Source organism: Salvelinus fontinalis, chromosome 16, assembly GCF_029448725.1.
Source record: "Salvelinus fontinalis isolate EN_2023a chromosome 16, ASM2944872v1, whole genome shotgun sequence".
In the NCBI taxonomy this organism is placed as follows: Eukaryota; Metazoa; Chordata; class Actinopteri; order Salmoniformes; family Salmonidae; genus Salvelinus; species Salvelinus fontinalis.
In genome coordinates this window covers 38,958,394-38,984,521 of record NC_074680.1, presented here as the reverse complement: position 1 = coordinate 38,984,521, position 26,128 = coordinate 38,958,394, and the positions used below count along the sequence as shown (strand labels likewise).

The window sequence follows — 26,128 nt, the reverse complement described above, 5'->3', positions numbered from 1 at the left end:
GTGCACAGGTAACTTATCTGCGTATTTTTTTTTAATCCCTCCCTTAGGCTCCTCGGAGGCTGAACACATAAAATAGAGAATCAACCTGCTTTCTACATCAGCCCAAGGAAGCGGGTAACCTTCATAAATATATATATATATATACACACACATTCAGAAAGTATTGAGACCCCTTGACTACTTCCTTATGTTGTTACATTACAGCCTTATTCTGAAATTCATTAAATAGTCCCCCCCCTCATCAATCTACGCACAATACCCCATAATGACAAAGCAAAAACAGGTTTAGATTTTTTGGGGAAAATGTATAAAAAAAAAAAAACTGAAATGAGGTTAACCTTCCTATATGCTCTCGGGGGAGCGACACTGGACTGACAGGCGGACAGAGCCACATAGCAGGAGCTCACCCTTCACTTGTCACCCTGGCTCCCTGATCTGTACAGTAAAATCCTACATCAACACCACCACTCACCCTTTACTTGTCACCCTGGCTCCCTGATCTGTACAGTAAAATCCTACATCAACACCACCACTCACCCTTTACTTGTCACTCTGGCTCCCTGATCTGTACAGTAAAATCCTACATCAACACCACCACTCACCCTTTACTTGTCACTCTGGCTCCCTGATCTGTACAGTAAAATCCTACATCAACACCACAACTCACCCTTTACTTGTCACCCTGGCTCCCTGATCTGTACAGTAAAATCCTACACCAAAACCACCACTCACCCTTTACTCTTCAGTCTTTGGAAAATCCAGCCAAAGTAACTGTGTGACCTTAACTTCATCTGAGCGCTGACTGAAAGTTGGCAGAGCTGTTGTGGTCCGTGGTGATTATTATCCACTAATAGTTTTCACTGACCATTTGCACTTGGCCAGAGGTAAAGACCACCTACTTTAAACCTGCCACCCATAGAAATATAATATATTACATTTCTATGGCCTTACCTTGGGCTTAGCCATAGAGAATACTATACTTTACCTTGGGTTAGCCATAGAGAATACTATACTTTACCTTGCGTTTAGCCAGAGAGAAGACTATAGAGACTTTACCTTGGGTTTAGCCATAGAGAAGACTATAGAGACTTTACTTTGGGTTTAGCCATAGAGAAGACTATAGAGACTTTACCTTGGGTTTAGCCATAGGGAAGACTATAGAGACTTTACCTTGGGTTTAGCCATAGAGAAGACTATAGAGACTTTACCTTGGGTTTAGCCATAGAGAAGACTATAGAGACTTTACCTTGGGTTTAGCCAGAGAGAAGACTATAGAGACTTTACCTTGGGTTTAGCCATAGAGAAGACTATAGAGACTTTACCTTGGGTTTAGCCATAGAGAAGACTATAGAGACTTTACCTTGGGTTTAGACATAGAGAAGACTATAGAGACTTTATCTTGGGTTTAGCCATAGAGAAGACTATAGAGACTTCACCTTGGGTTTAGCCGTAGAGAAGACTATAGAGACTTTACCTTGGGTTTAGCCACAGAGAAGACTATAGAGACTTTACCTTGGGTTTAGCCATAGAGAAGACTATAGAGACTTTACCTTGGGTTTAGCCACAGAGAAGACTATAGAGACTTTACCTTGGGTTTAGCCATAGATAAGACTATAGAGACTTTACCTTGGGTTTGGGCATAGGGAAGACTATAGAGACTTTACCTTGGGTTTAGCCATAGAGAAGACTATAGAGACTTTATCTTGGGTTTAGCCACAGAGAAGACTATAGAGACTTCACCTTGGATTTAGCCATAGAGAATACTATACTTTACCTTGGGTTTAGCCATAGAGAAGACTATAGAGACTTTACCTTGGGTTTAGCCATAGAGAATACTATACTTTACCTTGGGTTTAGCCATAGAGAAGACTATAGAGACTTTACCTTGGGTTTAGCCACAGAGAAGACTATAGAGACTTCACCTTGGATTTAGCCATAGAGAATACTATACTTTACCTTGGGTTTAGCCATAGAGAAGACTATAGAGACTTTACCTTGGGTTTAGCCATAGAGAATACTATACTTTACCTTGGGTTTAGCCATAGAGAAGACTATAGAGACTTTACCTTGGGTTTAGCCACAGAGAAGACTATAGAGACTTTACCTTGGGTTTAGCCATAGAGAAGACTATAGAGACTTTACCTTGGGTTTAGACATAGAGAAGACTATAGAGACTATCTTGGGTTTAGCCATAGAGAAGACTATAGAGACTTTACCTTGGGTTTAGCCATAGAGAAGACTATAGAGACTTTACCTTGGGTTTAGCCATAGAGAAGACTATAGAGACTTTACCTTGGGTTTAGCCATCGAGAATACTATACTTTACCTTGGGTTTGCACATAGAGAAGACTATAGAGACTTTACCTTGGGTTTGCACATAGAGAATACTATAGAGACTTTACCTTGGGTTTAGCCATAGAGAAGACTATAGAGACTTTACCTTGGGTTTAGCCGAAGAGAAGACTATAGAGACTTTACCTTGGGTTTGGGCAATGCGAAGACCAGTTTTTCCACACTCTTCTTCCCTCCACCTTGTTCTTTGGTCTGGCTCACTACCACCATCAGGTCGTCACGGAAACCGCCAAAGGTGATCACTGATTGGTAGGAGTAGGTGACCAGAAGGTGCTGTAAAGGAAAGGTTGTTTAAAAGACGTATGTGAATAGGAAAATGTATTTGACACTTTTCACATTACCGTGCCAACCCGAACCAAACTGTGCTGGCTCTGATCATTTCTGTTCACTTTTGGTTTGGTTCTGTTCAGTAGTGTCTGTATCATGTCTCTTCCTTTCTTAATAATATTTATTTGTTCATTTATTTTTTTTATTTTTTTACACTCCAAAAACAACAACAACAACAACTTGTACATACAAACAACAACTTACAGACAGACCCAAACAAGGACTATGTCCCCTCTGCCCACACCTCCATCCCTAGTGCCTGGTCACACCCCCATCCCTAGTGCCTGGTCACACCTCCATCCCTAGTGACTGGTCACACCCCCATCCCTAGTGCCTGGTCACACCTCCATCCCTAGTGACTGGTCACACCTCCATCCCTAGTGCCTGGTCACACCTCCATCCCTAGTGACTGGTCACACCCCCATCCCTAGTGCCTGGTCACACCTCCATCCCTAGTGCCTGGTCACACCTCCATCCCTAGTGACTGGTCACACCTCCATCCCTAGTGCCTGGTCACACCTCCATCCCTAGTGACTGGTCACACCTCCATCCCTAGTGCCTAGTCACATCTCCATCCCTAGTGCCTAGTCACACCTCCATCCCTAGTGCCTGGTCACACCTCCATCCCTAGTGCCTGGTCACACCTCCATCCCTAGTGCCTGGTCACACCTCCATCCCTAGTGACTGGTCACACCTCCATCCCTAGTGCCTAGTCACACCCCCATCCCTAGTGCCTGGTCACACCTCCATCCCTAGTGACTGGTCACACCTCCATCCCTAGTGCCTGGTCACACCTCCATCCCTAGTGACTGGTCACACCTCCATCCTTAGTGCCTGGTCACACCTCCATCCCTAGTGCCTGGTCACACCTCCATCCCTAGTGACTGGTCACACCTCCATCCCTAGTGCCTGGTCACACCTCCATCCCTAGTGCCTGGTCACACCTCCATCCCTAGTGCCTGCTCACATCTCCATCCCTAGTGCCTGGTCACACCCCCATCCCTAGTGCCTGGTCACACCTCCATCCCTAGTGACTGGTCACACCTCCATCCCTAGTGCCTGGTCACACCTCCATCCCTAGTGCCTGGTCACACCTCCATCCCTAGTGCCTGGTCACACCTCCATCCCTAGTGCCTGGTCACACCTCCATCCCTAGTGCCTAGTCACATCTCCATCCCTAGTGCCTAGTCACACCCCCATCCCTAGTGCCTGGTCACACCTCCATCCCTAGTGCCTGGTCACACCTCCATCCCTAGTGACTGGTCACACCTCCATCCTTAGTGCCTGGTCACACCTCCATCCCTAGTGACTGGTCACACCTCCATCCTTAGTGCCTGGTCACACCCCCATCCCTAGTGCCTGGTCACACCCCCATCCCTAGTGCCTGGTCACACCTCCATCCCTAGTGCCTGGTCACACCTCCATCCCTAGTGACTGGTCACACCTCCATCCTTAGTGCCTGGTCACACCCCCATCCCTAGTGCCTGGTCACACCTCCATCCCTAGTGCCTGGTCACATCTCCATCCCTAGTGCCTGGTCACACCTCCATCCCTAGTGCCTGGTCACACCTCCATCCCTAGTGCCTGGTCACATCTCCATCCCTAGTGCCTGGTCACACCTCCATCCCTAGTGACTGGTCACACCTCCATCCTTAGTGCCTGGTCACACCCCCATCCCTAGTGCCTGGTCACACCTCCATCCCTAGTGACTGGTCACACCTCCATCCCTAGTACCTGGTCACACCTCCATCCCTAGTGACTGGTCACATCTCCATCCCTAGTGCCTGGTCACACCTCCATCCCTAGTGACTGGTCACATCTCCATCCCTAGTGCCTGGTCACACCTCCATCCCTAGTGCCTGGTCACACCTCCATCCCTAGTGCCTGGTCACACCCCCATCCCTAGTGCCTGGTCACACCTCCATCCCTAGTGACTGGTCACACCTCCATCCCTAGTGCCTGGTCACACCTCCATCCCTAGTGCCTGGTCACACCTCCATCCCTAGTGCCTGCTCACATCTCCATCCCTAGTGCCTGGTCACACCCCCATCCCTAGTGCCTGGTCACACCTCCATCCCTAGTGACTGGTCACACCTCCATCCCTAGTGCCTGCTCACATCTCCATCCCTAGTGCCTGGTCACACCTCCATCCCTAGTGACTGGTCACACCTCCATCCTTAGTGCCTGGTCACACCCCCATCCCTAGTGCCTGGTCACACCTCCATCCCTAGTGCCTGGTCACACCTCCATCCCTAGTGCCTGGTCACACCTCCATCCCTAGTACCTGGTCACATCTCCATCCCTAGTGACTGGTCACACCTCCATCCCTAGTGCCTGGTCACACCTCCATCCCTAGTGCCTGGTCACACCTCCATCCCTAGTGCCTGGTCACACCTCCATCCCTAGTGACTGGTCACACCTCCATCCCTAGTGCCTGGTCACACCTCCATACCTAGTGACTGGTCACACCTCCATCCCTCGTGACTGGTCACACCTCCATCCCTAGTGACTGGTCACACCTCCATCCCTAGTGCCTGGTCACACCTCCATCCCTAGTACCTGGTCACACCTCCATCCCTAGTGTCTGGTCACACCTCCATCCCTAGTGCCTGCTCACATTACCATCCCTAGTGCCTGGTCACACCTCCATCCCTAGTGACTGGTCACACCTCCATCCTTAGTGCCTGGTCACACCTCCATCCCTAGTGCCTGGTCACACCTCCATCCCTAGTGACTGGTCACACCTCCATCCCTAGTGCCTGGTCACATCTCCATCCCTAGTGCCTGGTCACACCTCCATCCCTAGTGCCTGGTCACACCTCCATCCCTAGTGCCTGGTCACACCGCCATCCCTAGTGCCTGGTCACACCTCCATCCCTAGTGCCTGGTCACATCTCCATCCCTAGTGCCTGGTCACACCTCCATCCCTAGTGCCTGGTCACACCTCCATCCCTAGTGCCTGGTCACACCGCCATCCCTAGTGCCTGGTCACACCTCCATCCCTAGTGACTGGTCACACCCCCATCCCTAGTACCTGGTCACACCTCCATCCCTAGTGACTGGTCACACCTCCATCCTTAGTGCCTGGTCACACCTCCATCCCTAGTGCCTGGTCACATCTCCATCCCTAGTGCCTGGTCACACCCCCATCCCTAGTGCCTGGTCACACCTCCATCCCTAGTGCCTGGTCACACCTCCATCCCTAGTGACTGGTCACACCTCCATCCCTAGTGCCTGGTCACACCTCCATCCCTAGTGCCTGGTCACACCTCCATCCCTAGTGACTGGTCACACCTCCATCCCTAGTGCCTGCTCACACCTCCATCCCTAGTGCCTGGTCACACCTCCATCCCTAGTGACTGCATTATTGTTTGCCACTTGGCCTTAAATTGTACCAATTCGTTTTTATCGGTCGCCCAAGCTATTTCAATTAAAAATCATTAGATTGATGGCGGATTGATTGACTTCCATGTTTTTTGTATATGCTTTTTCAAGATGAGTGATGAGAAGAGAATCATCCAGCCCATTGTGCATCTCACTACACCACCATATGCCATTTCTTGAAATATGCAGACAGATTAAATGTGTGTTCACATTGTAATACTTCTGACAGCCAACTTTCTAGCTCCTCCCACAACTTCTGGACTTCGTAGCATTCCCAGAAAGCATGGATTATTGAGTCATTATTAGTTTTACACTTGAGACATGACTCTGTCGTTGTGCTGTCGAATTTGTGAATTTTGTCCCTTGTATAATACATTCTATATGTCATCTCTCTTCCTGATACAGGCCACAAGATACTTGTTTTGGAAATTGGTTTCTTGTTATTGTTTTCTCAAGAGGCAAATTCAGCAAGAAGCAATGTAGCAGCATAACACTACTTCTGCTGCTTTATTTTGAATGTTCCTAAGAACTAGTGAATGTCTTGGAGCATGAAAAGAAACCAAACCAGAAATGACTTGGAGGAATAAGGGTAAGATAATTACAGTGTTTTAGGTCTAACTTTGTTTATATCTCAGTCAGCGTTTGGATCTCTATGGGTAGACCCAAACCTGGGTTCAAATAGTATTTGAAATCATTCAAATACATGAAGTGTTTGTTCTAGCCTGCCAGGAGTGCCAGATGGGCGGGATTTGCACTTTTTGATATTTTCTATTGTTTCCTTTAAGCCAGGCAAGGTCAATCATGTCCCGCTTAAGTATTTGAAATCATTTCAAATAGTATATGAACCCGGGTATGAGTATCAAGTCAGAGGTTGGCGTTGGCCAGTTTCTGTTTCCCTGTGGGGATCTGGTGTTTCAAACGTTGTAGCAGAAAATCATTCCACACCAGTAGTTCAACAAGTCTCTGTGTCCTGGCCACAGCCACACTGGTAAAGACGTGGGAAAAGAAATCCCACACCTTAAGTTTGAGTGCTCTGAATCAAATACGTTTTTTAACCTGAAAAAAGAAAGAGAATAACAGAACAATCAAAGTCTGGTTGGATTCTGAGAGGTTGCTGCCTTGGCTTTGATTTGGTTTTCAGAATTAGTAATGAAATATAAATATTCTATTCAGATATCTAGAGCTCACTTCTGATGGCAGTCCCTTGATCACTACTGAATCACTGAAATACGCACTCTTCTGGACACATTTAGGACCAGTAATACCACATGTGAGTTGGATTGTAGGCCAGCATGCTATGAAACCTTTGCATCATCACTTGAACTATGGTAAATGCGCTGAGGAAGCAGACGTGCAAACAGCTACCTAAACAGACACTTACCATGGTATAGTCAAGCACACACAGTCCATCCTCATTGACAGCTAGCCAGACCTGGGACTGCTCTACAGACGACGGGGGTAAAGGCTGCAGACAGAGACAGGGGAGAGGTATGGACTTTTGTAGACACACAGATAATACTGGATACAGGTATATCTGCATTAACATAGGTTTCTATTGGAATGGGGCTCTACTCTGAGTAAATACTGAAATAGTAGGCCTTTCAAATGGAAAGAGGACCACAACATCTTTTTGATTATAGAGATACCTTCCAAGTCGCTGGAGACACCGAATACAGATTAATCTAAAGCTGTAAACATACAGTACACATACACTCTATACTGGACACTTCTGGTAGAATACAGATTCAACTAAAGCTGTAAACATATAGTACACATACACTCTATACTGGACACTTCTGGTAGAATACAGATTCAACTAAAGCTGTAAACATACAGTACACATACACTCTATACTGGACACTTCTGGTAGAATACAGATTCAACTAAAGCTGTAAACATATAGTACACATACACTCTATACTGGACACTTCTGGTAGAATACAGATTCAACTAAAGCTGTAAACATACAGTACACATACACTCTATACTGGACACTTCTGGTAGAATACAGATTCAACTAAAGCTGTAAACATATAGTACACATACACTCTATACTGGACACTTCTGGTAGAATACAGATTCAACTAAAGCTGTAAACATATAGTACACATACACTCTATACTGGACACTTCTGGTAGAATACAGATTCATCTAAAGCTGGAATGGTTTTCCAGTCTTGTTCCAGTCCCACTAACCTTAGCATGGAAGAGCTTGGCACCGAACAACGGCCACTTCCTAGCGACGGTCAGGTAGATTCTGACACACTCTGAGGCACTGCAGCCGTGCAGGACTGACCACTTAGTGGCCAGACGCTCTGATAGATCTCTGAGGGGAGATAGAGGATCAATTATTAATTTGTAAGTAGTTTATAACTCATGATTAAATAAATAACAGGAGAGCAAATTCAGCTCACTTTTTGTCAAGTGTGTGTGTGTGTGTATGTGTGTGTGTGTGCTTTGTGTGTGTGTGTGTGAGTGTGCGTGTGTGTGTGTGTGTGGGTGTTTGTGTGTGTGCTTTTGTGTGTGTGTGTGTGTGTGGGTGGGTGGGTGTGTGTGTGTGTGTGTGTGTGTGTGCTTTTGTGTGTGTGTGTGTGTGTGTGTGTGTGTGTGTGTGTGTGTGTGCTTTGTGTGTGTGTGTGTGTGTGTGCGTGTGTGTGTGTGTGTGGGTGTTTGTGTGTGTGCTTTTGTGTGTGTGTGTGTGTGTGTGTGTGTGGGTGGGTGGGTGTGTGTGTGTGTGTGTGCTTTTGTGTGTGTGTGTGTGTGTGTGTGGGTGGGTGGGTGGGTGTGTGTGTGTGTTTCCAGTATTACCTGAGCTGGTCCATGCTGCAGTCTTGTTTGTAGTGCTTGGGGTAGAAGCGTCCCAGGGCCTGTAGGAGGATTTGTTGGGTTTTGGGCTGAGGAGAGCTGCAGCTAGCAGAGGATGGGGCTGGACGGTCCAGATCCCCGTGCTCCACCTGGGGAGGGAGGGTCATTTTAACGATTTGTTTTATTATACATTTTTCTATTTGTAGTAATTTTTGTCTGACAATTTTAAAAACACACGTGTGCAAAAACAAAATAATAGAAAATTACACAATAAGGTGAAAGACCATTGTGGTCCCAAATAAACCTTAACGTGCAGGTATACCATCTGCTGTTCACACAGCATAACCCAAGACACACACACCTGTACCCCTCATACTGCCCCCGTCAGTCCCCTCCATCCTACCAGTAGCACGATGTACTACAGTACCCATAATGCCCCTCTCCTCTCCAACACCAATACCCACCTGTGCCATGAGAGCAGCCACCTCCAGAGCCAGCTCCTTGTTGACAGGGAAGTGTCCCTGGTGGACCTCGTCATTCACCTGGTAGGTCAGCAGGAGGCGCTCACGCTCTGTCTCTCCTTTAGCCTGGGCCCGGAAACACAACCTACACAACAGACCTCACACTGGTCAAGGCATGATGTCAGCAGCTGGTCTTCATCTCTATGGATGGAGTCAACTAAAACAAGGTCAATCCTACCTGCTCTTGTACATCAGGCGGACGATGCGTGTGCCCTCGTATTTCCCAGGATGCAGTTCTTTCAGGGCCTGTTCCCACTTGGAGATGACATCACAGATCTGTTGGCAGGGGTGAGAGGTCAGTCAGTTAACAGGCAGACCCTGGTCTCTTGTACATTATTCCCTAATCCATGTTCTGATTCCACTCTACCCCTCTGTTTACTATCTTATACTTAGTCACAGGCACTAATAAGTGAGGTTGTGTGTGCTGCAATCCATGGTCAGCTACAGTCATGAGCGAGTGTTGGTCCACACGTACTTTGACGCTGGGCTGCAGGCAGTGCTCCAGGTCTCTCCCTGAGGGGTCGTCAGTGAAGAGAGCGAAGCCTGACAAGTGTGGTTTCCTCATGCCCACCCTCTGGGTCAGGGTGCTCAGGAACTCTTCTACTGTGGTGGAGCCATCAAAGCCTACCACCTAAAGGACAGGTAGGACGGGATGGGGGTCACTGAGACATGGCATGATAAACAAGTGTGTGTGACTGTGTGTGACTCTATCGTTGTGTGTGTGTTCATGCGGATGTGTGATTGTGTGAGTGTGTGGGTGGTGGAACTATTGAACCCCACCACCTAGGAGACTCACTGAAAAATGATTACTGAAATGTGTCTGTGTTACCTGGTAGGTGAGTTTGTCTGTGTTACCTGGTAGGCGTGTGTCTGTGTTACCTGGTAGGTGAGTTTGTCTGTGTTACCTTGTAGGTGTGTGTCTGTGTTACCTTGTAGGTGTGTGTCTGTGTTACCTGGTAGGTGAGTGTCTGTGTTACCTGGTAGGTGAGTTTGTCTGTGTTACCTGGTAGGTGAGTTTGTCTGTGTTACCTGGTAGGTTAGTGTGTCTGTGTTACCTGGTAGGTGAGTGTGTGTGGGTTACCTGGTAGGTGAGTTTGTCTGTGTTACCTGGTAGGTTAGTGTGTCTGTGTTACCTGGTAGGTGAGTGTGTCTGTGTTACCTGGTAGGTGAGTGTGTGTGGGTTACCTGGAAGCGAGTTTGTCTGTGTTACCTGGTAGGTGGGTTTGTCTGTGTTACCTGGTAGGTGTGTGTGTCTGTGTTACCTGGTAGGTGAGTTTGTCTGTGTTACCTGGTAGGTGGGTTTGTCTGTGTTACCTGGTAGGTGTGTGTGTCTGTGTTACCTGGTAGGTGTGTGTCTGTGTTACCTGGTAGGTGTGTGTCTGTGTTACCTGGTAGGTGTGTGTGTCTGTGTTACCTGGTAGGTGAGTGTGTGTGGGTTACCTGGAAGCGAGTTTGTCTGTGTTACCTGGTAGGTGGGTTTGTCTGTGTTACCTGGTAGGTGAGTGTGTGTGGGTTACCTGGTAGGTGTGTGTCTGTGTTACCTGGTAGGTGTGTGTCTGTGTTACCTGGTAGGTGAGTTTGTCTGTGTTACCTGGTAGGTGTGTGTGTCTGTGTTACCTGGTAGGTTAGTGTGTCTGTGTTACCTGGTAGGTGCGTGTGTGTGGGTTACCTGGTAGGTGTGTGTCTGTGTTACCTGGTAGGTTAGTGTGTCTGTGTTAACTGGCAGGTGAGTTTGTCTGTGTTACCTGGTAGATGTGTGTCTGTGTTACCTGGTAGGTGAGTTTGTCTGTGTTACCTGGTAGGTGAGTGTGTGTGGGTTACCTGGTAGGTGTGTGTCTGTGTTACCTGGTAGGTGTGTGTCTGTGTTACCTGGTAGGTGAGTGTCTGTGTTATCTGGTAGGTGAGTGTGTGTGGGTTACCTGGTAGGTGTGTGTCTGTGTTACCTGGTAGGTGAGTGTCTGTGTTACCTGGTAGGTGAGTGTCTGTGTTACCTGGTAGGTGAGTGTGTGTGGGTTACCTTGTAGGTGTGTGTCTGTGTTACCTTGTAGGTGAGTGTCTGTGTTACCTGGTAGGTGAGTGTCTGTGTTACCTGGTAGGTGAGTGTCTGTGTTACCTGGTAGGTGAGTGTGTGTGGGTTACCTGGTAGGTGTGTGTCTGTGTTACCTGGTAGGTGAGTGTGTCTGTGTTACCTGGTAGGTGAGTGTGTGTGGGTTACCTTGTAGGTGTGTGTCTGTGTTACCTGCTAGGTGTGTGTCTGTGTTACCTGGTAGGTGAGTGTCTGTGTTACCTGGTAGATGTGTGTCTGTGTTACCTGGTAGGTGTGTGTCTGTGTTACCTGGTAGGTGAGTGTCTGTGTTACCTGGTAGGTGAGTGTGTGTGGGTTACCTTGTAGGTGTGTGTCTGTGTTACCTGGTAGGTGTGTGTCTGTGTTACCTGGTAGGTGAGTGTCTGTGTTACCTGGTAGGTGTGTGTCTGTGTTACCTGGTAGGTGAGTGTCTGTGTTACCTGGTAGGTGAGTGTGTGTGGGTTACCTGGTAGGTGTGTGTCTGTGTTACCTGGTAGGTGAGTGTCTGTGTTACCTGGTAGGTGAGTGTCTGTGTTACCTGGTAGGTGAGTGTCTGTGTTACCTGGTAGGTGAGTGTCTGTGTTACCTGGTAGGTGAGTGTCTGTGTTACCTGGTAGGTGAGTGTCTGTGTTACCTGGTAGGTGAGTGTCTGTGTTACCTGGTAGGTGAGTGTGTGTGGGTTACCTGGTAGGTGAGTGTGTGTGGGTTACCTGGTAGGTGAGTGTGTGTGGGTTACCTTGTAGGTGAGTGTCTGTGTTACCTGGTAGGTGAGTGTGTGTGGGTTACCTGGTAGGTGAGTGTGTGTGGGTTACCTTGTAGGTGAGTGTCTGTGTTACCTGGTAGGTGAGTGTCTGTGTTACCTGGTAGGTGTGTGTCTGTGTTACCTGGTAGGTGAGTGTGTGTGGGTTACCTTGTAGGTGAGTGTCTGTGTTACCTGGTAGGTGAGTGTCTGTGTTACCTGGTAGGTGAGTGTGTGTGGGTTACCTGGTAGGTGAGTGTGTGTGGGTTACCTTGTAGGTGAGTGTCTGTGTTACCTGGTAGGTGAGTGTCTGTGTTACCTGGTAGGTGAGTGTGTGTGGGTTACCTTGTAGGTGTGTGTCTGTGTTACCTGGTAGGTGAGTGTCTGTGTTACCTGGTAGGTGAGTGTGTGTGGGTTACCTTGTAGGTGTGTGTCTGTGTTACCTGGTAGGTGTGTGTCTGTGTTACCTGGTAGGTGTGTGTCTGTGTTACCTGGTAGGTGAGTGTCTGTGTTACCTGGTAGGTGAGTGTCTGTGTTACCTGGTAGGTGAGTGTGTGTGGGTTACCTGGTAGGTGAGTGTGTGTGGGTTACCTTGTAGGTGTGTGTCTGTGTTAACTGGTAGGTGAGTGTGTGTGGGTTACCTTGTAGGTGTGTGTCTGTGTTACCTGGTAGGTGAGTGTGTGCGTACATGTGTGTTACCTGGTAGGTGTGTGTCTGTGTTACCTGGTAGGTGAGTGTGTGCGTACATGTGTGTTACCTGGTAGGTGTGTGTCTGTGTTAACTGGTAGGTGAGTGTGTGCGTACATGTGTGTTACCTGGTAGGTGTGTGTCTGTGTTAACTGGTAGGTGAGTGTGTGCGTACATGTGTGTTACCTGGTAGGTGTGTGTCTGTGTTAACTGGTAGGTGAGTGTGTGCGTACATGTGTGTTACCTGGTAGGTGTGTGTCTGTGTTAACTGGTAGGTGAGTGTGTGTGTGTTACCTGGTAGGTGTGTGTCTGTGTTACCTGGTAGGTGAGTGTGTGCGTACATGTGTGTTACCTGGTAGGTGTGTGTCTGTGTTAACTGGTAGGTGAGTGTGTGCGTACATGTGTGTTACCTGGTAGGTGTGTGTCTGTGTTAACTGGTAGGTGAGTGTGTGCGTACATGTGTGTTACCTGGTAGGTGATGTTCATAAAGTGGACAGGGATGCTGAAGGGTAGTGAGTGGTGGTAAGGGTTCCTCAGCAGGATAGACAGGACCTCCATACGTGATGGTTTTGCCTCTCTCTCTCCATTCTGCAGGGTACGCTCTACAGACCTCTGACAGTACACAGCATACTTCCCCACCTCACTCCTACACACATGGAGACAGAGAGATGCAGAGAGACAGAGTGTGTGAGACAGACAGACAGACAGACAGACAGACAGACAGACAGAGAGATGCAGAGAGACAGAGTGTGTGAGACAGACAGACAGACAGACAGACAGACAGACAGAGAGTGTGTGAGAGAGAGAGAGAGAGAGAGAGAGAGAGAGAGAGAGAGAGAGAGAGAGAGAGAGAGAGAGAGAGAGAGAGAGAGAGAGAGAGAGAGAGAGAGAGAGGGGGGGGGGGGTCATCATTGTGAAGGTTTGATGTTTTCTGCTCAGGAAAGTAAGGATGGTGTGTGTGTACCTGATGTCTGCATGACGCTGCAGATACTGTCTGAGGTACCACAGGAAGTGTTGCTGAGGCAGAAAGAGAGCCACACACACAGCCAACAGCTGCCAGCACTGAGGAGAGGACAGACAAACAGGCAAACAGACAGACAGAGTGGCAGACAGGCAGACAGACAAGCAGACAGGCAGATCACTACATTGTAAACAATACCTGAGAAAAAAACTAGCTATGCCAGGTAACACAACATTCCTCGATACAAAGTGATAAGTGGGAGGAGTAAGCAATAACGTTGAACCTCCCTCTTTGCTTCTGAAAGACCAGCTGTTATTGTAGTCATATTACTCATACATATTGAATCCTCTCAGATCTCCACAAGTGCCTGGGGGTAAGGATTAGGGGATAGGGACTAGGGGGTAAGGATTAGGGGATAGGGACTAGGGGGTCAGGACTAGGGGATAGGGACTAGGGGGTAGGGACTAGGGGGTAAGGAATAGGGGGTAGGGACTAGGGGGTAGGACCTAGGGGGTAATTTGAGCTTCAGGGCCAAGCTTATACTGACATGAGTGAGGGAGTTGTGTGGTGTGTAACGTACCTGAGTGAGGGAATTGTGTGGTGTGTAACGTACCTGAGTGAGGGAGGAGTAGAGGTGTGTAACGTACCTGAGTGAGGGAGGGTGTGGTGTGTAACGTACCTGAGTGAGGGAGGAGTTGAGATGTGTAACGTACCTGAGTGAGGGAGGAGTTGAGGTGTGTAATGTACCTGAGTGAGGGAGGAGTTGAGGTGTGTAACGTACCTGAGTGAGGGAGGGTGTGGTGTGTAACGTACCTGAGTGAGGGAGGGTGTGGTGTGTAACGTACCTGAGTAAGGGAGGAGTAGAGGTGTGTAACGTACCTGAGTGAGGGAGGAGTTGAGGTGTGTAACGTACCTGAGTGAGGGATGCGTTGTGTGTAACGTACCTGAGTGAGGAAGGAGTTGAGGTGTGTAACGTACCTGAGTGAGGGATGCGTTGTGTGTAACGTACCTGAGTGAGGAAGGAGTTGAGGTGTGTAACGTACCTGAGTGAGGGAGGGTGTGGTGTGTAACGTACCTGAGTGAGGGAGGGTGTGGTGTGTAACGTACCTGAGTGAGGGAGGAGTTGTGTGGTGTGTAACGTACCTGAGTGAGGGAGGAGTTGAGGTGTGTAACGTACCTGAGTGAGGGAGGGGTTGTGGTGTGTAACGTAACTGAGTGAGGGAGGGTGTGGTGTGTAACGTACCTGAGTGAGGGAGGAGTTGTGGTGTGTAACGTACCTGAGTGAGGGAGGAGTTGAGGTGTGTAACGTACCTGAGTGAGGGAGGAGTTGTGTGGTGTGTAATGTACCTGGGTGAGGGAGGGTGTGGTGTGTAATGTACCTGAGTGAGGGAGGAGTTGAGGTGTGTAACGTACCTGAGTGAGGGAGGAGTTGTGTGGTGTGTAACGTACCTGAGTGAGGGAGGGTGTGGTGTGTAACGTACCTGAGTGAGGGAGGAGTTGAGGTGTGTAACGTACCTGAATGAGGGAGGAGTTGAGGTGTGTAACGTACCTGAGTGAGGGAGGGTGTGGTGTGTAATGTACCTGAGTGAGGGAGGAGTTGTGTGGTGTGTAACGTACCTGAGTGAGGGAGGAGTTGAGGTGTGTAACGTACCTGAGTGAGGGAAGAGTTGTGTGGTGTGTAACGTACCTGAGTGAGGGAGGAGTTGAGGTGTGTAACGTACCTGAGTGAGGGAGGAGTTGTGGTGTGTAACGTACCTGAGTGAGGGAGGGTGTGGTGTGTAACGTACCTGAGTGAGGGAGGGTGTGGTGTGTAACGTACCTGAGTGAGGGAGGAGTTGAGGTGTGTAACGTACCTGAGTGAGGGAGGAGTTGTGTGGTGTGCGGCGGTTGGTCTGTTTAATCAGCTGACAGTACATCTCGTTCTGGAGCTCTGGGTGCGTCAGACACACCTGCAATGCATTCTGGGCCAGGGACATGTGGTAGTCAATGGAGGGAGACTCCACCAGTACGTTGATGAACAGCTGACAGGACTGAAGAAAGGAGGGATGAAAGAGGGAAGGTTTTACCTGCAATGATCGTGATATATGTTGAGAAACAATAGAAGCAGCATGTTCATGGGGATCAGTTTAAGCAAGGGGCTGATCACTATTATTGATCACCAGTATTGATCACATGATCACTAGTCTTGATCACATGATCACTAGTATTGATCACATAATCACTAGTCTTGATCACACGATCACTAGTCTTGATCACACGATCACTAGTCTTGATCACACGATCACTATTCTTGATCACACGATCACTAGTCTTGATCACACGATCACTAGTCTTGATCACATGATCACTAGTCTTGATCTCATAATCACTAGTCTTGATCGCATGATCACTAGTCTTGATCACATAATCACTAGTCTTGATCACATGATCACTAGTCTTGATCACATGATCACTAGTCTTGATCACATACTCACTAGTCTTGATCACATAATCACTAGTCTTGATCACATAATCACAAGTCTTGATCACATAATCACTAGTCTTGATCACATAATCACTAGTCTTGATCACATAATCACTAGTCTAGTCTTGATCACATAATCACTAGTCTTGATCACATAATCACTAGTCTTGATCACATAATCACTAGTCTTGATCACATAATCACTAGTCTAGTCTTGATCACATAATCACTAGTCTTGATTACATGATCATTAGTCTAGTCTTGATCACACATAATCACTAGTCTTGATCATATAATCACTAGTCTTGATCACATAATCACAAGTCTTGAACACATAATCACTAGTCTTGATCACATAATCACTAGTCCTGATCACATAATCACTAGTTTTGATCACATAATCCCTAGTCTAGTCTTGATCACATAATCCCTCGTCTTGATCACACAATCACTAGTCTTGATCACATAATTGCTAGTCTTGATCACACAAGCACTAGTCTTGATCACATAATCACTAGTCTTGATCACATAATCACTAGTCTTGATCACATAATCACTAGTCTAGTCTTGATCACATAATCACTAGTCTTGATCACATAATCACTAGTCTTGATCACATAAACACTAGTCTAGTCTTGATCACATAATCACTAGTCTTGATTACATGATCATTAGTCTAGTCTTGATCACACATAATCACTAGTCTTGATCATATAATCACTAGTCTTGATCACATAATCACAAGTCTTGAACACATGATCATTAGTCTTGATCACATAATCACTAGTCTTGATCACATAATCACTAGTCCTGATCACATAATCACTAGTTTTGATCACATAATCCCTAGTCTAGTCTTGATCACATAATCCCTCGTCTTGATCACATAATCACTAGTCTTGATCACATAATCGCTAGTCTTGATCACACAATCACTAGTCTTGATCACATAATCCCTAGTCTAGTCTTGATCACATAATCACTAGTCTTGATCACATAATCCCTAGTCTAGTTTTGATCACATAATCACTCGTCTTGATTACATGATCACTAGTCTAGTCTTGATCACATGATCACTAGTCTTGATCCTATAATCACTAGTCTTGATCACATAATCACTAGTCTTGATCACATAATCACTCGTCTTGATCACATAATCATTAGTCTAGTCTTGATCACATAATCACTAGTCTTGATCACATATTCACTAGTCTTGATCACATAATCGCTAGTCTTGATCACATAATCACTAGTCTTGATCACATAATCCCTAGTCTAGTCTTGATCACATAATCACTAGTCTTGATCACATAATCCCTAGTCTAGTCTTGATCACATAATCACTCGTCTTGATTACATGATCACTAGTCTAGTCTTGATCACATAATCACTAGTCTTGATCCTATAATCACTAGTCTTGATCACATAATCACTAGTCTTGATCACATAATCACTCGTCTTGATCACATAATCATTAGTCTAGTCTTGATCACATAATCATTAGTCTTGATCACATATTCACTAGTCTTGATCACATAATCACTAGTCGTGATCACATAATCACTAGTCTTGATCACATAATCACTAGTCTTGATCACATAATCATAGTCTTGATCACATAATCACTAGTCTTGATCACATAATTACTAGTCTAGTCTTGATCACATAATCACTAGTCTTGGTCACATGATCATTAGTCTAGTCTTGATCACATGTTCACTAGTCCTGATCACATAATCACTAGTCTTGATCACATAATCACTAGTCTAGTCTTGATCACACATAATCACTAGTCTAGTCTTGGTCACATAATCATTAATCTTGATCATTTTTGGGTGTGAGAAAAGCGCTTTAATTAAATCAATTATTATAATGAGTTGTTATTTCGGATGCATTTTATGAAGATTGATTTGTAGATCAGTGGCTCTGTGCAGTCAGACTGCAATGTAGTCAATCAATCTTTAACGCGCTCAATGCCATGTCAGTATTATACCTGTTTACAACCAGCAGGTGGAGGCAAACATGCATAGAGATAGAGTTTCAAGTTTTATTAGTCGTATGTACGGGATACACATGGCATACACCATCCAACTAAATGTTTACTTCCATGTTTGTTCTTAACAATACAACAAACATGAGGTATAATAAAAGGTAAGATTATGAACATAAAGTAAATTATGTTGATATTGTAGACCACCCCTCAAACAGAGCTATAGTAATGAAAGCCCGGACCTGGCCATTCTGCCGCCCTCCTCATATAACCCCGCAAAACTAGAATAGTGCCAGTAAGCAAAGTTGAAAATACACATTTTACCCCAATGTTGAAATGAAGTTAATTTTCAGTTCTGAATGAAGGTCGAAAAATACATCATTTATAGACGTCCATGTTTGAACTAAATCAAGACCGGTCCAAACCGAACAAAATCTCTACCTAAAATATATGTCTATGATCGGTTCAGATTTACATCTGAGGACGTGGAAATCAAGGCCGGTCCGGACTGCAACAAAAAAAGACAGCCGGTCCGGACAGGACCAAAAAAGACGTCCAAATGACGTCGCCGTCGGTCTGTGCTTACTGGGGTGTAGCCTACAGTGTCGGCCACAGTGGAATGCAGCCGTTGTTGTGGAATTGTTAGATATTACTGCACTGTCGGAACTAGAAGCACAAGCATTTCGCTACACTCGCATTAACATTTGCTAACCATGTGTATGTGACCAATAACATTTGATTTGATTTTGAATGTTATGTGGAATGCCTATCGTTTGTTAAACAGGCCATTGCATTTGGCTTTATTAGTCCTGAATGATTCCTGTGACTAATCAATTTGGCTTTTTAACTTCTGAAAATCAGCTAGCTAACTTTATCAGGAGTTATCCTGAGTCTACTTGCAATGAGATTTCATGTTTACACAACAAAAAATGATATATATTTTATTTTTTACTATGATCAGATTATCAAAAATGGATGGATACAAACCACTGATCATGACGTCATGCCTACGGGGTGAAACTCCTGGACAGAGGTTGTGAGCAGCCTGATTGTCCATTTCATATGGTCCATTTTACACTGACCTGTCCTGTTTTTAGGATATGTTGTTTTTTAACATTTCTTTATTGGCCGCCATTTAGGTTAGGTTATTTGATCGGGGAAACCTGCATGATGTAAAAAGTGTCTGTCTCATTACATTGTCATACATTATATCTCCAGCCTGTCGGCTACAGAAAAGGCCACATACTCTTTTTACCATATCCTATACCTATATGATTTATGTTAGATCATTCTTTTGACAGAACGTTGGTGGAGAGCTGCAGAGATGCATCTGTCCAACAGAACCCTGGAGAGGTGAGCTGGAAATGGACAAGATTGATATTTTGCGTCCCTGACTGCTTATCAAAGGGTGCCATTGGCGCTCACCTAAAACGGCCATATGCCAGTGGTTTAGAGAAATTGTCATTGTTTTTGGGCAGAATTATGTGAGTTTTTTTTGTGTTGATTCATGTGTTGGACAGTTTGGCTGGGAAAACGCCACCCTTGTCAATCTGCTGCCAAAGGCGGCCACCTAATCCTAACTAATGGGCGGCCCGGCCCTGCATGCACAAACTTGAATGTGTTTCCTACTTGGAAACACATTCCAAGTTTGACAGGTTCATCCAAGTCAGGAGGAAGCTGTCAAACTAGTCTGTCATTGCTTGAGGGGAACAGGAACATGTTACTAGGATCAAGGCTCTGTGTGAATACTGTGTCATGACATCTTTCACTAACACAGCCCTGTCACATCGGGGACTATACTTCAAAGAAGGGGAGGACAGAAGGAAAGGTGAATGTTCCAAATATTTGAACAGGAACAGAGACTTTAAAGGGTTGTGAGTGAGCTCTATTCATCCATTCGTCTACATACTGTATGTAGCACCAATCAGACAAAAACAACCTAAAATATGGGGAAGAGGGAGAGCTCACTAAGGCATAGAGAGAAGGGGAGGGGTGAGACAGACTGGGAGGCCCAGTTGAAAAGAGAGGAACAGGATACATCAAGGTCAAGATCCATGCTCCTCCAGATCCACTTTCTCACTCCCCATCCCATCCCTGTCTCACTCCCCATCCCATCCCTGTCTCACTCCCCATCCCATCCCTGTCCCATCCCTGTCTCACTCCCTGTCCCTATCCCTGTCTCACTCCCCATCCCATCCCTGTCTCACTCCCTGTCCCTATCCCTGTCTCACTCCCCATCCCATCCCTGTCTCACTCCCCATCCCATCTCTGTCTCACTCCCTGTCCCTATCCCTGTCTCACTCCCCATCCCATCCCTGTCTCACTCCCCATCCCATCCCCATCCCATCCCTGTCTCACTCCCCATCCCATCCCTGTCTCACTCCCCATCCCATCCCTGTCCCATCCCTGTCTCACTCCCCATCCCATCCCTGTCCCATCCCTGTCTCAATCCATGTCCCTATCCCTGTCTCACTCCCCATCCCATCCCTGTCTCACTCCCTGTCCCTATCCCTGTCTCACTCCCCATCCCATCCCTGTCTCACTCCCCATCCCATCCCTGTCTCACTCCCTGTCCCTATCCCTGTCTCACTCCCCATCCCATCCCTGTCTCACTCCCCATCCCATCCCTGTCTCACTCCCCATCCCATCCCTGTCTCACTCCCCATCCCATCCCTGTCTCACTCCCCATTCCATCCCTGTCTCACTCCCCATCCCATCCCTGTCTCACTCCCCATCCCATCCCTGTCTCACTCCCCACCCCATCCCTGTCTCACTCCCCATCCCATCCCCATCCCATCCCTGTCTTACTCCCCATCCCATCCCTGTCTCACTCCCCATCCCATCCCTGTCTCACTCCCCATCCCATCCCCATCCCATCCCTGTCTCACTCCCCATCCCATCCCTGTCTCACTCCCCATCCCATCCCTGTCTCACTCCCCATCCCATCCCTGTCTCACTCCCCATCCCATCCATGTCTCACTCCCCATCCCATCCCTGTCTCACTCCCCATCCCATCCCTGTCTCACTCCCCATCCCGTCCCTGTCTCACTCCCCATCCCATCCCTGTCTCACTCCCCATCCCATCCCTGTCTCACTCCCTGTCCCATCCCTGTCTCACTCCCCATCCCATCCCTGTCTCACTCCCTGTCCATATCCCTGTCTCACTCCCCATCCCATCCCTGTCTCACTCCCCATCCCATCCCTGTCTCACTCCCTGTCCCTATCCCTGTCTCACTCCCCATCCCATCCCTGTCTCACTCCCCATCCCATCCCTGTCTCACTCCCCATCCCATCCCTGTCTCACTCCCCATCCCATCCCTGTCTCACTCCCCATCCCATCCCTGTCTCACTCCCCATCCCATCCCTGTCTCACTCCCCATCCCATCCCTGTCTCACTCCCCATCCCATCCCTGTCCCTATCCCTGTCTCACTCCCCATCCCATCCCTGTCTCACTCCCTGTCCCTATCCCTGTCTCACTCCCCATCCCATCCCTGTCCCTATCCCTGTCTCACTCCCCATCCCATCCCTGTCTCACTCCCTGTCCCTATCCCTGTCACACTCCATGTCCCTATCCCTGTCTCACTCCCCGTCCCTATCCCTGTCTCACTCCCTGTCCCCATCCCTGTCTCACGCCCTGTCTCACTCCCTGTCCCTATCCCTGTCTCACTCCCTGTCCCTATCCCTGTCACACTTCCCATCCCATCCCTATCTCACTCCCCATCCCATCCCTGTCCCTATCCCTGTCTCACTCCCCATCCCATCCCTGTCTCACTCCCTGTCCCTATCCCCGTCTCACTCCCTGTCTCACTCCCTGTCTCACTCCCCATCCCATCCCTGTCCCTATCCCCGTCTCACTCCCTGTCTCACTCCCTGTCCCTATCCCTGTCTCACCCCTGTCTCACTCCCTGTCCCCATCCCTGTCTCACTCCCTGTCCCTATCCCTGTCTCACTCCCCATCCCATCCCTGTCTCACTCCCCATCCCATCTCTGTCTCACTCCCTGTCCCTATCCCTGTCTCACTCCCCATCCCATCCCTGTCTCACTCCCCATCCCATCCCTGTCTCACTCCCCATCCCATCCCTGTCTCACTCCCCATCCCATCCCTGTCCCATCCCTGTCTCACTCCCTGTCCCATCCCTGTCTCACTCCATGTCCCTATCCCTGTCTCACTCCCCATCCCATCCCTGTCTCACTCCCTGTCCCTATCCCTGTCTCACTCCCCATCCCATCCCTGTCTCACTCCCCATCCCATCCCTGTCTCACTCCCTGTCCCTATCCCTGTCTCACTCCCCATCCCATCCCTGTCTCACTCCCCATCCCATCCCTGTCTCACTCCCCATCCCATCCCTGTCTCACTCCCCATCCCATCCCTGTCTCACTCCCCATTCCATCCCTGTCTCACTCCCCATCCCATCCCTGTCTCACTCCCCATCCCATCCCTGTCTCACTCCCCACCCCATCCCTGTCTCACTCCCCATCCCATCCCCATCCCATCCCTGTCTTACTCCCCATCCCATCCCTGTCTCACTCCCCATCCCATCCCTGTCTCACTCCCCATCCCATCCCCATCCCATCCCTGTCTCACTCCCCATCCCATCCCTGTCTCACTCCCCATCCCATCCCTGTCTCACTCCCCACCCCTGTCTCACTCCCCATCCCATCCATGTCTCACTCCCCATCCCATCCCTGTCTCACTCCCCATCCCATCCCTGTCTCACTCCCCATCCCGTCCCTGTCTCACTCCCCATCCCATCCCTGTCTCACTCCCCATCCCATCCCTGTCTCACTCCCTGTCCCATCCCTGTCTCACTCCCCATCCCATCCCTGTCTCACTCCCTGTCCATATCCCTGTCTCACTCCCCATCCCATCCCTGTCTCACTCCCCATCCCATCCCTGTCTCACTCCCTGTCCCTATCCCTGTCTCACTCCCCATCCCATCCCTGTCTCACTCCCCATCCCATCCCTGTCTCACTCCCCATCCCATCCCTGTCTCACTCCTCATCCCATCCCTGTCTCACTCCCCATCCCATCCCTGTCTCACTCCCCATCCCATCCCTGTCTCACTCCCCATCCCATCCCTGTCCCTATCCCTGTCTCACTCCCCATCCCATCCCTGTCTCACTCCCTGTCCCTATCCCTGTCTCACTCCCCATCCCATCCCTGTCTCACTCCCTGTCCCTATCCCTGTCTCACTCCCCATCCCATCCCTGTCTCACTCCCTGTCCCTATCCCTGTCACACTCCATGTCCCTATCCCTGTCTCACTCCCCGTCCCTATCCCTGTCTCACTCCCTGTCCCCATCCCTGTCTCACGCCCTGTCTCACTCCCTGTCCCTATCCCTGTCTCACTCCCTGTCCCTATCCCTGTCACACTTCCCATCCCATCCCTATCTCACTCCCCATCCCATCCCTGTCCCTATCCCTGTCTCACTCCCCATCCCATCCCTGTCTCACTCCCTGTCCCTATCCCCGTCTCACTCCCTGTCTCACTCCCTGTCTCACTCCCCATCCCATCCCTGTCCCTATCCCCGTCTCACTCCCTGTCTCACTCCCTGTCCCTATCCCTGTCTCACTCCCTGTCCCTATCCCTGTCTCACTCCCCATCCCATCCCTGTCTCACTCCCCATCCCATCCCCATCCCATCCCTGTCTCACTCCCCATCCCATCCCTGTCTCACTCCCCATCCCATCCCTGTCCCATCCCTGTCTCACTCCCTGTCCCATCCCTGTCTCACTCCATGTCCCTATCCCTGTCTCACTCCCCATCCCATCCCTGTCTCACTCCCTGTCCCTATCCCTGTCTCACTCCCCATCCCATCCCTGTCTCACTCCCCATCCCATCCCTGTCTCACTCCCTGTCCCTATCCCTGTCTCACTCCCCATCCCATCCCTGTCTCACTCCCCATCCCATCCCTGTCTCACTCCCCATCCCATCCCTGTCTCACTCCCCATCCCATCCCTGTCTCACTCCCCATTCCATCCCTGTCTCACTCCCCATCCCATCCCTGTCTCACTCCCCATCCCATCCCTGTCTCACTCCCCACCCCATCCCTGTCTCACTCCCCATCCCATCCCCATCCCATCCCTGTCTTACTCCCCATCCCATCCCTGTCTCACTCCCCATCCCATCCCTGTCTCACTCCCCATCCCATCCCCATCCCATCCCTGTCTCACTCCCCATCCCATCCCTGTCTCACTCCCCATCCCATCCCTGTCTCACTCCCCACCCCTGTCTCACTCCCCATCCCATCCATGTCTCACTCCCCATCCCATCCCTGTCTCACTCCCCATCCCATCCCTGTCTCACTCCCCATCCCGTCCCTGTCTCACTCCCCATCCCATCCCTGTCTCACTCCCCATCCCATCCCTGTCTCACTCCCTGTCCCATCCCTGTCTCACTCCCCATCCCATCCCTGTCTCACTCCCTGTCCATATCCCTGTCTCACTCCCCATCCCATCCCTGTCTCACTCCCCATCCCATCCCTGTCTCACTCCCTGTCCCTATCCCTGTCTCACTCCCCATCCCATCCCTGTCTCACTCCCCATCCCATCCCTGTCTCACTCCCCATCCCATCCCTGTCTCACTCCTCATCCCATCCCTGTCTCACTCCCCATCCCATCCCTGTCTCACTCCCCATCCCATCCCTGTCTCACTCCCCATCCCATCCCTGTCCCTATCCCTGTCTCACTCCCCATCCCATCCCTGTCTCACTCCCTGTCCCTATCCCTGTCTCACTCCCCATCCCATCCCTGTCTCACTCCCTGTCCCTATCCCTGTCTCACTCCCCATCCCATCCCTGTCTCACTCCCTGTCCCTATCCCTGTCACACTCCATGTCCCTATCCCTGTCTCACTCCCCGTCCCTATCCCTGTCTCACTCCCTGTCCCCATCCCTGTCTCACGCCCTGTCTCACTCCCTGTCCCTATCCCTGTCTCACTCCCTGTCCCTATCCCTGTCACACTTCCCATCCCATCCCTATCTCACTCCCCATCCCATCCCTGTCCCTATCCCTGTCTCACTCCCCATCCCATCCCTGTCTCACTCCCTGTCCCTATCCCCGTCTCACTCCCTGTCTCACTCCCCATCCCATCCCTGTCCCTATCCCCGTCTCACTCCCTGTCTCACTCCCTGTCCCTATCCCTGTCTCACTCCCTGTCCCTATCCCTGTCTCACCCCTGTCTCACTCCCTGTCCCTATCCCTGTCTCACTCCCTGTCCCTATCCCTGTCTCACTCCATGTCCCACTCCCTGTTCCTATCCCTGTCTCACTCCCTGTCCCTATCCCTGTCTCACTCCCTGTCCCTATCCCTGTCACACTTTCCATCCCATCCCTGTCTTTGTCTCACTCTCTGTCACACTTCCCATCCCTGTCTCACTCCGTGTCCCTGTCACATTCCCCATCCCATCCCTGTTCTTGTCTCACTCCCTGTCCCACTCCCTATCCCTGTCTCACTCCATATCATTGTCCCTGTCACACTCCCCATCCCTGTCCCACGCCATGTCCCCCTCCATGTCACACTCCCTACCCCTGTCCCACTCCCTGTCCCATTCTATGTCCCACTCCCTATCCCTATCCCTGTCCCATTCCCAATCCCTGTCCCACTCCCTATCCCTATCCCTGTCCCATTCCCAATTCCTGTCCCACTCCTTATCCCAATCCCTGTCCCACTCCCCATCCCTGTCCCAATCCCTGTCCCACTCCCTGTCCCTATCCCTGTCCCACTCCCTATCCCTGTCCCACTCCCTGTCCCTATCCCTGTCACACTCCCCATCCCTGTCCCACTCCGTATCCCTGTCCCTATCCTTGTCACACTCATTATCCCTGTCCCTATCC

At 49.2% G+C, this 26,128-nt stretch overlaps 1 protein-coding gene across 3 annotated transcripts in view; it reads right to left on the bottom strand.

Moving 5' to 3' along the window:
• The window catches only part of LOC129813130 (pleckstrin homology domain-containing family H member 1-like), a 75,030-nt gene that overhangs the window by 3,076 nt on the left and 45,826 nt on the right, over positions 1-26,128 (bottom strand). The window contains exons 21-30 of one of the 3 annotated variants that reach the window (XM_055865333.1): positions 15,694-15,870; positions 13,844-13,941; positions 13,348-13,525; positions 9,864-10,019; positions 9,567-9,664; positions 9,332-9,473; positions 8,871-9,016; positions 8,259-8,388; positions 7,445-7,528; positions 2,479-2,625 (exon numbers count right to left, since the gene is read on the bottom strand). In XM_055865333.1, the coding sequence (XP_055721308.1) occupies positions 2,479-2,625; positions 7,445-7,528; positions 8,259-8,388; positions 8,871-9,016; positions 9,332-9,473; positions 9,567-9,664; positions 9,864-10,019; positions 13,348-13,525; positions 13,844-13,941; positions 15,694-15,870 (1,356 nt within the window). Of the gene's footprint in view, positions 1-2,478; positions 2,626-7,444; positions 7,529-8,258; positions 8,389-8,870; positions 9,017-9,331; positions 9,493-9,566; positions 9,665-9,863; positions 10,020-13,347; positions 13,526-13,843; positions 13,942-14,947; positions 15,871-26,128 lie in introns of those variants that run through there. The other 2 variants (XM_055865335.1, XM_055865334.1) reach the window with 2 other exon arrangements.